Source organism: Heliangelus exortis, chromosome 3, assembly GCF_036169615.1.
Source record: "Heliangelus exortis chromosome 3, bHelExo1.hap1, whole genome shotgun sequence".
Taxonomy (NCBI): domain Eukaryota; kingdom Metazoa; phylum Chordata; class Aves; order Apodiformes; family Trochilidae; genus Heliangelus; species Heliangelus exortis.
In genome coordinates this window covers 104,441,489-104,458,231 of record NC_092424.1, presented here as the reverse complement: position 1 = coordinate 104,458,231, position 16,743 = coordinate 104,441,489, and the positions used below count along the sequence as shown (strand labels likewise).

The 16,743-nt window shown below is 43.1% G+C and overlaps 1 protein-coding gene across 4 annotated transcripts; it reads right to left on the bottom strand.

The window, feature by feature from the left end:
- Positions 1 to 16,334, bottom strand: LOC139795243 (uncharacterized). 4 transcript variants are annotated; one of them, XM_071741995.1, is made up of 24 exons: positions 16,189 to 16,334; positions 16,010 to 16,103; positions 15,850 to 15,908; positions 15,623 to 15,715; positions 13,849 to 13,976; positions 12,368 to 12,514; positions 11,247 to 11,318; positions 10,105 to 10,272; positions 9,917 to 10,013; positions 8,777 to 8,994; positions 7,681 to 7,834; positions 6,593 to 6,801; positions 5,263 to 5,380; positions 4,193 to 4,398; positions 3,457 to 3,574; positions 3,210 to 3,376; positions 2,987 to 3,087; positions 2,769 to 2,890; positions 2,601 to 2,651; positions 2,324 to 2,507; positions 2,118 to 2,241; positions 1,206 to 1,299; positions 894 to 995; positions 1 to 143 (listed from the first exon to the last, which is right to left on the bottom strand). In XM_071741995.1, the coding sequence occupies exons 1-23, from the start codon at positions 16,193 to 16,195 to the stop codon at positions 913 to 915; spliced, it is 2,814 nt and encodes a 937-aa protein (XP_071598096.1). In that variant the 5' UTR covers positions 16,196 to 16,334; the 3' UTR covers positions 1 to 143; positions 894 to 912. The 4 variants fall into 4 exon arrangements, with proteins under 4 accessions (XP_071598096.1, XP_071598093.1, XP_071598094.1 ...); XM_071741992.1 differs by having other exon boundaries at positions 2,118 to 2,234; positions 2,317 to 2,507; positions 16,189 to 16,311; XM_071741993.1 differs by having other exon boundaries at positions 1 to 614; positions 16,189 to 16,311.
- Between the last annotated feature and the right edge of the window lie 409 nt (positions 16,335 to 16,743).

Genomic DNA, 16,743 nt, shown 5'->3' with positions numbered 1-16,743 from the left:
CTTCATATGCGTTTTTATTTGACTTTTTGGATTTACACTTCACATTCACATGGGAGGATTGGCAGTCACTTTATGAAACATGAGAAGCAGCCATAATCAGGGCTGGAATAGTTTTAGTGATCTGTAAGTCCATGTTTCAACAGCTGGAAGAGACGAGAAGTGTTATTTTGCAGCCTTGGGTTATTTTCTGTTTTCTTTTGTAGCCACTTTAGAGAGGCAACAGGTTACTACATTTACTAATCCTGTTAGCAGACCCCAGCACTTTGCAGGGTAGCGGTGCTGTCCCAGTCCCACCATCTGGCTTTTCAACTACAAGCAAGATAGTGCTGGTGGGCACTGAAAGAGGTGGCTCCTTTGGGTAGTTGCACCATTTAGAAAGCAGTCAGCACAGCAGAGCCTTTGGGTGCCCACGCACAGGGAAGTGAGGAGCAATGCTGGAGATGGACAGCTTTGGTTATCCAAGGGCAGACAAAGCTATAACATAAAGTCTAACATTTTGGAGGATTTGAACCCTCCAAAAGAATTTGGAATATGGCAGTGATTTGTGCCTTAGTGTTTGCTTCTAAAATTTTGGATCCATTTTCTTTCAGGCTGGAGTCAGTTCAGTTGAAAACCTGTTGAAATAATACCTTGTTCCAAAACTGCCTGCTACAGCCCAAATCCAACATGCCCTGCTCCACTGCTGGCATCTTCTCCAGAGCCATGCCACCTGTGTTTGGCTTGGCATGTACCTCTCTTTCTTCCCTCTCTTACAAGCTCATGCGTAGACCAAGAAACTCCCTGTTCCCTAGTTCTTGTCCCAGAACTTACATTTCTAAGGTCTTGAAAGACAGGCTGTGTCCTACAAAGTGTGGTGACCCCTTAGGCAAGTGTGCAGGGCCTGGTGTTCTTACCAAGTTCAGTTTACATTCATCATCTTCGATCAGGATCAACAATCCAGATTGGTCCAGCAAGTATGTAGCCCTGGAGACTGGCTGAACAGTGACCTGGAAAGGCTGAGAACAAGTCACAGTGTGTATGTGTAGTTTTTTTTAAGGAGTAGGTACATGCTAAATGGTTACTGTGAATGTATTGAAGTATGCACTGAAGGCAGTGTTACACAGTCCATGGTCAAGGCATTTCAGATGCCAAAACCAGAGGTCCTGAATCCCTTAAAAAGATCAGGAGTGCTTTGCAATGGCTCTTTCTGTCTCCTGAACACCTACCCTTCCTCTCCCTGCTCGAGCTGGACTGTCCTCTGCAGGGATGGTGAGGTTTGTTGGTAGGAGAGCACGCTGCCACCAAACAGTGCACATACACCTGAGAAGAAGAAAAAGCACCACTTGGTCCATATCCCACTTTGCACCCCACTCTTTTGTCTTCTGGCAGCTACAGCTGATTAGACTTAGGCTTGTCTGAACACTTCCATGCAGCACCTTCTAGCTGAACCTGCCTAGAATTTCAAATTTGGTGTCAAAGAAGCCCTTGGGCAGTTTGGTAACTGAGAGGCTGAGACAGGAGAAGTTAAAGGCTCAGGAGCTGCAGTGAGACTGTGTACCAAAGCTAGACAGAAACTCAATCTGGTGCTAGATGCAGCTGCACACTGAGGAAGCAGCACAAGCCAGAATTGCATCATGTTCATTTCTAGCAAGTGCACGAGCTGAACTGCTTATGAAAGGCCAAGTCAAAAAGTGATGTGGTTACTCAAGCTGCCCAGGCAGGGTACTGCTGTGGCTTGCATCAGTCCACTCATCTGGACTTGTTGTGACAGATGGGAGACAAATGAGCTTTATGTGGATACCATACCATATAACAGTTTTCTGTTCTAGACACTTGAGCTCACATGCTATGATCTGATCCTATAAAAAGCCAGAAGCACCAGATAAAAATTATATTTACATACTAAACTATTTTGTTTACTCCAGCCAGTCCAATTCAAGTGAGTGGAACTGTGTTGCAGAGCAGATTTGAGAAGAGAACCAAATTAAAGCTGTACACCAGTCAGGCTGCTTGGGTTGAATGCTGGCTGGGCTAAGTCTGTGAGATGTTTAACTCATCTATTTCTTAAATGGTCTTAAGAAGCTCGCAGAATAGAGTCAATAGAGCTCAATAGAATAGAGCCTTTCATTTAGTCTTACCTGTTCCAGCTGCTGTGCCAGGCTCCTTACTGCCAGCCTTTTAAAATGAGAAGGGTGTCTCACCCTGGGGCTAACAGCTACTGGACAGGACTCTGCAACGTACTCATTGCTGTTAATCTCACACCTATTTGAGAGAACAGATCAACAGATCTAGAAGAAATTAGGTCTTTGCTGATGAGCACATTGGTCATTCAATAACTACTTGCCCATCCACAGTGATGTTCCATCTTGGAGTGCTGTTGAAGTCTGGAGACCTGGTTACCCAGCAGTTCTTGAGGTGTAACTCAGTGCTGGGACTCTCATCTTTCAGCTCCACCTCAAGAAACACAGGCTCCCCAGGTTGCTTGAGTATTGCCATGTTGGGCTTGTAGAATTCCATGAAAGTTTCATCTCAAGAAAAGTCAGGAGATTTTGTAGTTGTTTAATTTTATTTAGATTAAATTTTTTTTTTTTTTTTTTTTTTTTTTTTTGTAGGAGACCTACCTTTGGATACTCTTGAAACTACACTCAGGGCTTGTCGTACCCTTCTCCTTACTGCAGAAAAGGAAATGTTAGTGGAAATGTAAGTAGGAAGTAGGGCATGTCTTGTCAAGGGAAATGGCAGCTGGACAAATCACAGAAGTTTAAAAATAGGGGAGGAGAATTGCCTACCTGCAATATTTGACCTTGGTAACATCATACCAGAGCCAGAGGGAGATGATGTGGATGGATCACCAGCAAAGGCTCCTAGCACTAGGGTCTCTTTTGCTCGATAGTAGCACAATACTGTTAGTCTATAAGAGGAGAAAGAGTAATTTTTGTTTTGTGTTCACTTTTACTTTCCAACAGTTGTACCAAAGTGAGCAGTGTCAGTGAGCAGTAGTTCCTACCTGTAGTCTGGATCTCTTGTAATTGTTGGTATGCTCTGTCCTGGAAGAGTCTCTTTCTCATAAGAGATTTCATTTTCATAAACAATGTGATCACCTTCAAACTGTGCACATGGGAACCTCATTAAAAATTGAATCTTCTCAGGAGCTGGGGCAGGGGAACAAAAGAGAAAATGCAGGAGACAGAGATTTCCAGCAGATGTATCTGCTCTGGTCGCAGGCTTACCCTTACTGAAGTGCCACAGGTAGTGACATGAAACTTGAAGAAGACATGGTCTTCATTATACTCTGTAGGCTTGCACGAGCTATCCCTCAGTTTGGTTTTACTCATATCGATGGCAGGAACTGTTTTCATTTGGGCAGATATCATTATGGTACCATCTGAGTGACATACTGAGAAAATCAGAGAGCTGGTTATAACCCAAGTAAGGAACCACAGATCTTTTTATGGATTGATGAGTTGTGTAACTTACTTATAAATGATGAAGAATTAAAACTGCAGCTAACAGAGAACATCTGTAAGGTCTCCATAGTTCTCACTTTCCTTAGGGCAATGTCAAACCTTGCTTTAATTTTCTGAAAGGACACTTCCTGTGAAGGAGGTGATGGAAGAGTTCTCCTGTTAAGGCATGTGATCCAAATGTACAAAGTTCTGCTCTTTAACTTGTGCCACTTAAATACTAACAAGTCACAAGAATTAACTCAGTGTGAAGACTTGAGCCTGATGCAACATGTGGGCAGAAGTTTTCTTGTATGAATTAATTGATCACTGTCACAGAGATAAATTTTGGCCGATTGTTGTCGAATAGTTCAGATGTTTATTACAGCATCAACTTTCCCCTGCCATGTCTTAACATTTCTACAAAACGCTCTTTTAAAAGAGCTTCTTTCATAAGAGCTATATTGAAATATTGTTTCTGGCTCAGTGTGGATGGGACATTTTGCCTCATCTTACTAAAAATACTGAGGACTTTGTTTTTGAAGACTTGGTGCTATCTTGTAGAGACAACTTAGCACTGCAGATTACATAATACATGGCAGTACCAGAAGGGTCCATGTCTTATACCTCTCATTCTCCTTGCACAGGCTTACATTCATTCCATCTGGAGGTTTTCCAACATGTCTAAAACTACAGCACTACAAACTGTGGCTGTATGAGGAAACAGTCCTACGTGCTTTAAAGAAGGCATTGCTATACAGTCCGTGTACCTCATAGATAACTCCCACAGAAAAGAGAGGAATTTGTAATATGAGGTGTGTAGAGTTGGTAGCTGCAAGATACCCGTTGGTAAGTGCAACGTGCCGGTTCAGGAGCTTGTTACCAAGGTACAGATTCCAATACTGGTGCAACCCAAAAGTAGGGATGGCTAGATACAGGTTTTCTTCATCACAGTAACCAACCGCTTCTGGTAGTTCTGCAGGAAGAAGGTGTGATGAAGAGTTAGCAATGAAGGAAGGTTTGAGTGATGATGTTTGGCTCAGGCTGGGATTTCTGGCACGGATAACTTTGGCACTGGCACTGCAGCAGCACTATTACATGAGTGCTGGCATCATCTGCAGGGCTTTGGCTGGAGCAGTTCACAATTGGTGGGACTGGGAATTCTCATGCTATAGCTGTGGCCTGCCAGCTTGCTTCCAGGGCTGCTCCCTGTTTCTTTAAGGCAAACTAAGCTATGTATGTAAATATATTTTTTTGGTGAGCCTTCTGAACTCAGAGCTATTTCAAAGATGAAGCAGGGCAGTGAGATGACTGATAGCTTCGTGGCATCCAAAATGCAAGAAGTTTAAGAAAATACCAGTCAGACCTCCTTTTACTTGAGCAACTGCTAAGTACAGCTCTTAGTGGATGATTCTCTCCTTACAGAAATGCTGTCTTTGGAGTTCACAGCAATTTATTTGAGTCAGTTGAGTTCTGCCCTGGATGCAGAGGCAGAATTGCATTTGAGGACAAACCGAAACTCATAGCAATGTCTGAAAGTTTTGCCAGTAGATGTATGTTCGAGTTATGAGGCATCTTGTTCGCTGAGCTGGCAAGCCAACTTCTTCTACACACTAGGTTTTATTGCTCCCAGTGTCTCAAGGGCAGACTGTCTTGCCAGTATGCAGAAGAGCTGCCATCAGAAAAGCAGCAAGTTGGCTGTGTTACCAATAATGAGCTATTGAAGGGTGGGGTTTTCCCAAAAGCTCTCATCCTCCATCTAATGCCGCTCTCACTGAAGTCAATGAACATCAGATCCATGCTCATGATGCACACCAGTCAGTACCAGGGGAAAGCTTACCCATATCAGCAACCACACACTCCACCTCTGCTGAGTGATAATAGGGCATCATCTCTGGACCCACACTTAGAGTGTAGTTGATGAGGAGGGTATATTTTGTTTCATTTCTGTTCACATACTGAAAGAGACAGAAGTATAAGGCTGCAGTAACAATGGCTTCCAGCACAGACAGGCACGTATATCCTGAGCAGAACTAAATAATTATTCTAACACCCTCCTCTCCCCTGCAAATAGCTCAGTCTCCAAAAACATCTCTTCAGTTGGCCTAAAAGTATTCAGAAATCTGGACTGGATTCAGCAGCTCTTTCAGCCAAACATAAATGCGGAGAATGTAGTGCCTGTTCAGAAAATGGAGGCAGAAATGAACACATTCGTGTTTCCTCTGTAGTCCTCTGGTGAAAGAGCTTGGACAGGGAGATCCAGGTCCCAGTCCTTATCCTTCTTTGCCCTGAGTGTGGGCTAATCCCAGAAGAGTAAGTGATAGGTAAAATAGGAGGTGTGAGGAGATGCTATGAGATCCTTCTCCATATCGTCATTTACTTCACTAAAAGCGTTCCTAAAGCAAAACCTGCTGTTCAACCTGAAAGAAATACTTCTGAAAATTTTTGGCTTGCTTTGATCCTTAATGCAATTTAGCTGTGGTTTGACTGCAGCCTGAAACTATTTGTGCAAGTCCTGATCCTGTGTGTTCACAATGTTTTTCCTTGTAACAGAAAATAGCATCGCAGCTCTGCGTGATGTGGTGGGAACAGTGGTAGAGGACTTGCAGAGGACATCCTCCCACTGAAATGAGAGGCTGAATTCCCCCTGTGAGTTTATACTTTTTACAAATATTTAGATTACAAGTGGTCTGAAGCTTTACAAAATTACATTTAGAATACCCAGAATATGCTTGCACGGTGCATGGCCTGTGCCAGCGGTCAAATGGCTCTGCATAAACATTGGGTTCAGGAATGACTGGATGTTGGTAACTTGTGTTTGCATGATTGCAATAATTGATTTATTTTTCCAAGGCACTCCTGTTTCAAGGGACAGGATTTAATGGAGATTTGACAAACTTCTTCCTGCTGGGTGTGTGCTTGGACGCCATGCTGACAGACACTTAAGGAAGTCATATTTCATACCACCAAATCACATGTGATGCTGCATATCTCTGAAAGACCTAGGGGGAGCAAGGTGGGGACATACAAGCCTCTAATGTTGATTTAGATGAACTCAGGCTCATGGACACCTTTGTAATTGAGAAACACTTTTTGTTTAATAAGAGCCAAATGTTCTGAAATTGACTGTCCTACCTCCTCCTCTTAGCTGCTGAAGTGCTGTATCTTACCTCCTTTAGAACATATGGATCATCAAAAGAGACTTCGAGGATAAATCCTTTTGTTCTATTAGAAAAGGGAGTTTCATAAATCTTAAACCCATGGTGCTGTGCTTCCCTCAGGGTAAATGGCACATTTCCTATTGCGATTGCCACCAGAGAGACATCGGGAAGAAAGTGTCCAAATGCAGCACTAAATAGCCTTTCCTCTGGCAGAGTATCTGTGGGGAGAGAACATCAAATTACTGCTGATGTGGATCAAGTAACAAAGACAGTTGGGGTGGCCTCCCAGTCAAGTTCCAGGAAACTTAGCCAACAGCCAATTCTTTAATGGCTCTGATTAATGAGTGTTTGTGTTCTAGTCAGATCTCAAATACTCTGAGTACATGAGAATTGCTTCAAGCTGCAGGAGATTAACAACAAATACAGCTTTATGGAAAGTGGGCTTTCTAACTTTCTAGAGGGGCACTAAGATGTGTGATGACTTTCCTGTAAAGAATTCTGGAATTTAGTTCAGCTACATAAAATATAAAAATTGATCATAATGTATGCTAAGATGCTTCTTTTGCTTTCTATATCAGCTATCCAGACAGCTCCAAAAATATTTAGTGTCTTAATGCATTCAAAAATATCATTAAAAAAAGTAATACTGCACCACTGGATGGCACCATGGTCTCAGTATGCTCCCAAGATAACAAATTCAGGCAGTTTGGGGGGAGAAAATGCCATCAAAGAATGCTATCCTCAGGCAGTTCCTTTCCTCAGTGTGATAACTGAACAGCACAACATCTTTATTCTAAGGTTCCCATGCTGACTGGAAAAAAATTCGGATGTTATTGTGAAAGAAATTATTACATTCTTACCAGCAATTTATAATTTTCATTTCATCCCACAATGACGGGTGATAAATGGTGCATCTATTAAGGCTAAAGGCTTGGATCTTTTTTATAATACCTTGAATCTTGACTTTGGCTAGCAAATTGGAAGTGGGAGTAGAGACCATTCTGGTGAATGTAGGCGTGTAGCAGAGGTCAAATTGAGCAATGTGTAGCCCAGCAAAAGCAAGAGATTGATAAAGGTCAATGAGAGGAATGACTCACTGTTGATAACAGTTGGTATTTGTGGCATGAAAGGTGTGGTGATGGATTTGATGGCAGTATACTTTGTGGTTTGCCAATCTGCATCTGTCCATGTGTGCTCCAAGAACAAGTCAATGCTGTAGATGACTCCATATACACCACCAGATACAGAGCTCTAGGGAATAAAAAATGTGATTAAGTTTTAATTCTCAAAAGCTCAATACTGGAATGCCTGAACATGGTTAGAATACTTACTCTAGAAAGAGAAAATAATATTTCTGTAGAGTTTGGGATACATTTTGCCAGGGAATCTTGTTTGTTTGTTTGCCTGGCCCATTTGCCTGGTCCATGTTTGGCTCAAATACTGCTGAGATTCTCAATAAAGAAGTATCAGGTTGGGGAGGTTGTTCTCAGAGTCCCTGGACTACCAGTCATGTTTCTCATTCTGTTTCAATTCACTCTGAAGGTTTGTCAGTGCTTCCAAGAGTTTTTCAGCCCAAGCCTGTCTGCTGTTACAATGCACATAGTAATCTAAGTGTCCACTGGTACACAACAAAAGTGAATTTCTGAAGGGGGTTAGTCAAAATAACACCAATGTCATCTTCACAAATGAAACTGGGAAAGAGTCTTGTGAGAACATTGCCAGCTCCTTTCCAAATGCTCAAGGTCCACTGAACATTTCTTTTGACACTGCATCTGTAATTATAGATTGACAAGGAATGTGCTGTGTCCAAAGCAGGTGGCTGCACTCAAACTATGTGCTGGAAACCTGTGTGCATGGAAATTTCTCTTTCACCCAGACCAGAAGTTTACCAGGACTGGTTTAAGTCAACTGGTGCCCTTCACCCTTAGTTTGTTAGTATATCTTATAGATTATTAACAAAAGACAGTCTATTGTTTCTATCATGTTTTGTAAACCAGAGATACTTAGTTTCTGAGCAGGTGTTTTCAAAACACAGAGAAGGACCCTCTAGATCTTTAAATATTTCAAGTATGAAAGAATTTTCAGCAGCAGTTAATTACTATTTGGGATGATCTGGAATGATCATGATTTAGAAACATCTTCCACAGTGCACGTCCTCAGATGTGCCAGCGTGTGTGACAGGTTTGTACTAACCTTCAGCTTGCCTCCTTCTGCTCCAATTGGGACAGTTATGCTGATGTGTGTCTCGTTGTGCTCCAGTAGGTAGTTCTTCTCCTCTGGTTTTATTATGACTTGACCATCAACTCCCATTAAAATGGTTTTAGACAGAAAGGTGGCTTCTTGAACCACTAATGTTGGGATAACACTTGGCACCGTCCATTTTAGTGTAGTATCAGTGAAACTGATGCCATCTATTGAGATAGATAGATAGATAGATAGATAGATAGATAGTCCCAGAAGACTGGTTAATTACCAGTCCATTCTGTCTTTCCCTGACTCCTTTTCACCAGGGTACCTTTACACTAATGAAACCCTGTGTAGGCTATTAACCAACTGATGGCTGTTTTATTACAGAAACCCTGGTGTTTGAAGTAGAATCACAGAATTACAGTGGTTTCAACTGGGAGGGACCTTGAAGATCACCTGGTTCCAACTAGTGATTAGAAGTAGACTTGAATCAGCAGTTCCAGGTGACTGATTAGTTTATTCAGAAGAATTGACCATGCTCTTGAGCTTCCTGCTCTGTTGTCCTTCTGCTCCCAGGAGTTTTGCCTTAGTGGCAAAAGGAATGGGGCACAAAGCGTCCTGTTTGGACTTTCTTGAAATACTGGCTTCAAGATCATGACAACTTTAGACCTCCTGCATTAATTTTTCACATTAACACTGTTCTGTGAGAGACAGAAGGTGCAGCCACCTCTTTTCTGCAAAAAGCCAGGATAGTCCTACCTCTCCAGAGAAAAGATCTAGGTGAATCCCAAGGATGCAGAGCTGCATCCCTTGCATGGAGTTATGACAGTGGAGAGTCAAAGCTATGGGATTAGTCACTGGCACTTCTGCAGCAGTTTTACTTGCATCCAGTTCCCTGTATCAAGTGCTAGGGTTTGAGAAACCAGAGACAAGGCACAACACTGCACTGGGAACATGAGTACTGAAGCATCACAGCAGGGAGCATGTTTGTCCGGGACCAAAGCCATGGACTCTTAGCTCATGCTGCTCTAAGGGCAGCTTGTAAGCCTCTTCTCTTACAGAGTAGGTCACAGGGAAATGGGGACATTGCATTTTCTACTAGGTCCTTAGGCAGTTACTTGTAGTGAACAAGGAAGAAATCCTTACCAACAGGACAGGAGACAGTTGTGTCAATCAGCAAAAGCAGCCACCGCTGCCTGTACATGGAAGTGGAAGTTACCATGTTCATATTTACACCACTGACCTGTTGGGATGCAGGAAAAAAGGAGAAGTGGTGTTGTAGCAAGGCAGTGGAGACAGCAGAGTTTTGTATCTGATGGAGAGCAAGAACTCACCACGCTGAGGTCAGACTCGTTGCTGTGGTAGGGCGCACGGAGGTACACCCGGGACAGGGTGTTGTTGAAGCTGTAGCCCAGTTTTGTTGCGTCACTCACTGTTATTCTCTTTCTCCCCGATGGAGACACAAACATCAGCTGCCATTGCTGGTATGCCACATTCTGAGTCTGCAAGAGACAGGATGAGCTGCATTGGAGCTAAGTCTCTGAAAAAATTATGATACTGTGGACACCTATTTTCCTGTTAGAAGTTGGAGTAACTGGAGTGGCACTGAACACTACTAGCTCTCCCCAGGCAAGAAATACCCTTGATAAGGAAGATAAGGACTTCTTAAGCTCTTTAGGGTATCTTCAGAGATAGTCTTGTGGAAGCCCTGGAAGAAACTTAGCTTGAATACATCCCCATGGACAAAATGCCTTTGCTGTTAATAAAATGGTTGCCTTCATGTCTGTCGTTTGCTGGAGCAGCCCTGAGGCCAAATGACAGGCTGGCTTTTACAGTATGTATCCATATTATGTCAAATATGGAAAAAACAGGAATGCCTGTACTAGTCTAGAACAGTCTCCTGAAATGATAACCATATGGGAGGAAAGTTGAAAGGAAAATGGGCGTTGGGAGCAAGTAAGACATGAGAAAAATAGGACGAGCGTGTATATTTCCTCCTCATACTTTCCAGCCTCAAATAATTTTCAGCTTAGGGCCTCCCGAGCTATCTGTAGCTTCTTTGTATTTTGTATCTCTTATTGGATTTCTCTTCAGTCAACTTTTCCAGACTCTCCTTGAGATCAAGCAAGCTTTTAGCAGCTGTAACATCTTTTGGCAAGAAGTTTGACAGATTCACTACCCATTGTGTGAAGAACCACCTACCTTTGTTTGTCTTGAACTCATTTTCCACTAATCTAACAAGCATATGGCTCTGTTCTCCCACCAAAATAGCTTTTTGCAGTCTAGAGCTCTAAAAAACTTGAGAAGTTTTTCAGTATTTGATGGCAACTTTGCCATCTCCATTTTTTGACAGAGACTGAGCTGTGCCCCTAGTCAAAAAATTATCCACTCAAACCATGACAGCCCTTAGAATGACTCGTGAGACTAGTGAGAAGAGTTAGGCTGGAGGAAGGTTAGGAAAACCTCCTCTTCATACCTCTGGCAGTGCTGACAGCCATGCTACGGTGTAGTCATTTGAAACTGCAGGGACATCTGTCTTCACCGACACCTGGGGACACAAAGAAGAGTCTTTGGGAGCAAACAAATCTTCAGCATTATTGCAGATGTCTGGAGCAGAATGAGGGCATTCAGTTTCTGCTCCATTGTCTCTTGGTGTTTAGCAATTTACCTTCACTGGAGGTTGTAATCTCTGCCCATAAAGTTTTACCTTATTTTTTCTGTGGGGCTTCCAAGATCAACCAGACTAAACATGGACAAGCAACAAAGTCTCTGCCCTGATATTTTAAAGTGTTTCCAGAGAGGTTCTTGATGATGGTAATTTCTATGGCGTTAAAATGGAAGCCAAAGCCATGGCATACATATGGTATATATGGTACATATGCTGTTCATGTACAGCAGAGGGAATACTTTGTATATACCCAGGTACATCAAAATTCCTCTTTCATATTTGGTAAGATAAGATAAGCTGGAGACTTTCAAGGGCATCCGAGTGTCTCCATCCTAGATACAGGGAAGCAAACTATTGGCTTTGTCCTGTCAATTGGAAATGGTTACAAAAGACTGTAAGGTTTGTTTTGCTCAGTGCCTTATTTCTACTATTGGTATTCTATTTCTATGTTGGTGTGTAGATGCTAGTAGCAGGCTGGAGAGCCAAATTGTACCACCCAGCAAGAGGCAGGTTCTGTCTCACAGTGATGTCCTGTCATCTGTGTGATGCAGCTGTGGTGCAGCACTGCAGACTCTAGGTTTTATTATTTCTGTTATCAGGGTGACTTTCTCACCCTGCTGCAGCACCTGATAACATAAAGGCACACTCTTGACCAAAACAGGTTGGCCTGCCTGGCTTGCTGATTTTCTTGCAGTGGCTTGATTTAAATCATCTGGACAGTTAACTGAATTTCACTTTATACAAAACACCTGTGACATATCAATGTGTTACTCATAAGCACCTAGAGTTACACCTGCTGCTGAATATCAGCAGGTCACTATTATGCTTGGTAGACAGTGTAAAATCAGCTTCTGACAGGAATTTGTGGTGGTTGCTGAGCATGGCAGGGAGCTTGGATGTATCTTTGCCTTCAGTGGGAAAGCTTTTACCTCCATGTAGTTTTCTTCACACACAATTTCTCTTGAAGCCCAGGAGGAGTAGGAGCAGTACATAGGGTAGATGTAGGTGACAGCTGCCCTCATGCTTGAAAATGAGGAGACTTTGATGTTCACAGTCAGTGTAAACAGCTCGTCTGCCTGGGAAGAAAAGCAGACAATTCAGAGGATAGAGTGGAAGCAGGAGCAGCTGCATGGGACTGTTCAGCCCAATGTCCTGTTTCTGAGAGTGTTTTATAATCATGAGGACAGGTTGAGAGTTGTAGTGACACCCTGTCTTAAGTGGTTTGTGTGCAAGGGCTTTCTGAATCAGAGACATTGCCTCACTTGCCTCAGATCATGTCTCAGCACCATTCTTGTCACTGTATGAATGAGGTGCTACTCAGTGGAAGATCTGACCTACCTCACCATGTGGTTCATGTTCCTCCCATTCATGACTGCTACGTGACATCTCATGGAGAGAAAGGTCTGGAGCTTTTAGTTTGCTGCAGGTAGTTCAGGTCTATTTTACCAATTCTGATTAGTATCTATCTTGCCTAGCTTAACCAAGAGCTCCTCTTGGTTCTTCAGCTCTCCACGAGTCACGTGTGAAGCCATGAACTGTGTTTCTATCTGACATGGATATATATTTTTCTATAGAAAAGGCAAAACCTTTCCAGAGAAATTCCATTCTGGGAATCCTGGTTGTTGCACAGCACACCATACCCCACCTCCCCCCTTCTTTTTAGCGTAATCTCTGCCCATAAAGTTTTACCTTATTTTTTCTGTGGGGCTTCCAAGATCAACCAGACTAAACATGGACAAGCAACAAAGTCTCTGCCCTGATATGTTTTGTTTCCAGGAGCATTGCATCTCAACTAACATTTAGAAATTAGAAATCCAGGCTAAACTTTTACACATATTTTTGGAAGGGGTGAATCACCTTCCGGAGATGCCAGTTTCTCTCCATTGACTATTGTGAAAGCCTAAACAACTAGTTTAGACTAGACATTATCTTTTAGATGGCTAAAGTTATGCGAGACAAATCTGGGTCTAATAGATGTGTGTGATCTACGTTCCTAGGCATGTGTTAACAGGCACATTACCACACAAATTAAGCCAGGAAATGATCTGCCAGAATCACACTACAAATGTTGCTTTTTCAAGCAGATGCCTACTTCTTTCCAGAGAAGCTTTCAAGAAACTCTCTGGCAAATCAGCAGCAACAAGGATATGCTTGAGAACTGGCAGCCAGTCAGCAGCATCAGGCTAAGTGTCATTTCATGGAGAGAGGAAATCCTGTGTCAGTCACACTGAGCAAACCTCATGCTGGAGAGCCACGGCCTGTTCAGTTCTACACACTGTCAGCACTACGCCTTGAGTTCACTATTGAGTTCTCAAAACATGCCATTGGGATGCCATATAATATCCCTATCTGGTCCTTTTGGAGAGGATTTACTGTCCGAAGTTGTTTTCAGCCCATCTCTGGGTCTTACCTCGTTGGCCACATGACAGCCAAGCACGGATGCACGGAACACAGGGTTGCCCCACACATCTTCTGAGAGGACATAGCCACAGCGAGAGGCCAGTTTCTCATCCAGCAGAATAGGGCCAGCGTAAGGATCTACAGAAGAAGGGAATGATGTGTGGGATGGAAAGCTTGGGAGAGGTAAGAGTGGTGCTGAGGCCCCCTCACACAGCCCTCCTCTGGAAAGAGATCCATCTGGGTTGGGTGCTCTCCAGCCATGTGTGCTGGTGGGGAGCTGGTGAAGCTGTGCTGGTGTGTGTTAGAGTGCATGAGAGAGTCTGGTGTGTCTCAAGCTCACCCACATTGTGTTCCTTTTAGTATCCATTTCTTTGCATCCAGAAGCTTTTGACACAACCACTCTCAAGTACTATTATGGAGAGTTTCTCTGAGGCATCACATACATCACCCCTGATTTTACTCCCTAGGCAAGAGTTATGGGCTATTAAGCCCATCTATTTCTAAAAATCTTTGAGTAGTAATAATCTCACTCCACTCAAAGGAGGCAGTCATGGACCTGTTTTGGATGGGCACTTCTACAAATTGGTCAGGTCTGCTGCTCATCTCTGCTTGGCAAGGTGCTCTGTGCTGTTAACCTACAAAGGAGACAAGCAACAGGACTTGGCTCCACTCACCTTATGTTGCTGGTAGAGTTAATTACATCATATTCTTGTTAATTATCTGCCCTCTGCTTAAGGGATTTTTTCAGTCTTGGGTTAGACACAAGAATCTGTACCAATAGATAGGGATTAACTGGCTGCTATTGTAATTTCTTGATTCGTCTGTCATCCTTAAATGCTGAATAGCACTGATAACTGCTGTTTCAGTAGATGTATTCTTTCAGCCAGGATAGACAAAGGAGGTAAGAGAGGAGACTTTTGGAAGAAGAAGGAAGAGCTTTTATGAAACCAGCTGATAGAGCTGGAAGAAACAAACAACTTTTTAGTGCCTTAGGGCTGGTCTGTTTTTTCCAGCAGTATCAGTTACTCTCATAAATGCTATCACTTCTCCCCACACTATTGCTGTACTTGACTTTTTCAGTTCTGCCTCCAAATCAACTGCAAAAAAAACCCCAAATCCAGAAAAAAGTGGACTGATCTCAACAGAAAGAAATCTGGTTTTGGGGGAATCACATACTTTGTTCAATCTGATGTGAGTATTTTCTGGTTTTCATTTCGGTTAAGTGGATTTTTGTTTTACTTAGCAAAATGGAAACCCTTTGTTCAAATAGGGTATTTCACTGCAATTGATATGTTAAATAAAAAGGAAAATTTAATTTAAATATCCTTCAGTTGCTGCAGCACTCGCTCACCACTTGTTGGCAATGTGTTTTCTGGGTACTACCTAGTTTACATCGCTGTTGTAATTTCTGTTTTCCAGAACATACCCAAGCTACAGTTCCACCTTTCTTTTCTTACGTGTGTAAGGGCTCAGCAGAGGAAAGAATAAAAGCCAAATAAATGTCAGTTGTTCCACCTCAGATCATCCTTTCTCTTGTCCCCAGCATATTGGTTGTAAAGGCCAAAAGGGACTGTGGCTGTAGATAGAAGCTTTACTCATCCATGAGGATATTACCCAGATTGAGGTGTGAGAGGCCAGGACTTTGTGGCAAGGATGTTCTGAAAGCTCTCTGCTGCCAGTTACTGATTGTTGTGTAGATGGCAGCAACATCCAGATCAGACACTGTGATGGCTTAGATGATTCCCCAGCTTTCACGGTACTCAGGGCAGGCACCTGTGACTCACCATGGATTTCCAGATGGAAGAATTTTCCCTGGAGAAAGAGTTTATTCAGTTTCATCCAAAAAATCCTGGAGTGGCAACTGCTCTCTACAAAACCTGGTGGAAGCACATGTAGAGTAAGTGAGCCAGTGGGACAGGAGAACAGGTGAGAAGAATATCTTATTTCAAGCAAAATAAATAAGTTCTCATCCTTGCCTCTGCCCACTATTCTTTTATCATGTTTCACTGACCTGGGGGAACCATCTGCCTCCCTTGTCCCAGCCAGAACAGCAAGGAAAGCAGCCAGATCCTGCAGTACAAGAATGTGAACAAATGATGGGGTGAACAGAGAGAGAGAGAAAAAAAGATTAGGATGGAAAATGAAGGAGGCAGAAACTGAAGTCTCATTACCTGCATAGCAAGTAACCCACAGCCTCCATCTGTCCCCAAGAGACCTGTGCATGGGCAGCAAAGTCCTTCTGCCTTTGAAGTAAAGGTGAGCCAGCTGTGGGGAGGAAACTTGGTCAGACACAAGAGGAAAGGTATAGCTGACCTTTCAGAACAGAGATGTTGTGCTGTCTTCTCCAAACCTTCCATGTGAATCAAGAGGCTGGTGGTTTCTGCTGCAGAGGGAAGCCTGGGGTGAATCCTGCAGTACTCTCCACTGTTATCTGAGGTCCTGGCAGTGGAAAGCAGCCTCCCTCTTGCTGGGAGGGCACAGCACCTTCTGCCTGGTGTTTGCAAGGTCAGATGGGGCTGCTTAGCCTAATTTCCATGAGAGCAGCAGAGGGTGCTCAGGGCTTTCCATCAGCCCCTGGGAAGTAATATCATTCCTTACAAGCCAGTTGGGTAGCTTTGGCTTCAGGTCTTAAGAGCACATGTAACACTTCCCTGGAGGTATTTTAATTGGGTCTACACAGGAAATATATTTTTGTTTCTGTGAAATGTCCCAATGACCCAGCCGTGCCAGAGATAACAGCATTTCTTTGGCAGCTACACATTTTGCTTTTGTGGATCCAGTTAGGTCGCCCTTTGATTTGTTTGATTATCGGAGAGTGTTTTGGTGAAAACATCTTGTTTTCAGAAGTGCTGTGATATCTCAGGATCAGTCAGATCCATGTGCAGGTCTGTAAATGGCAAAACAT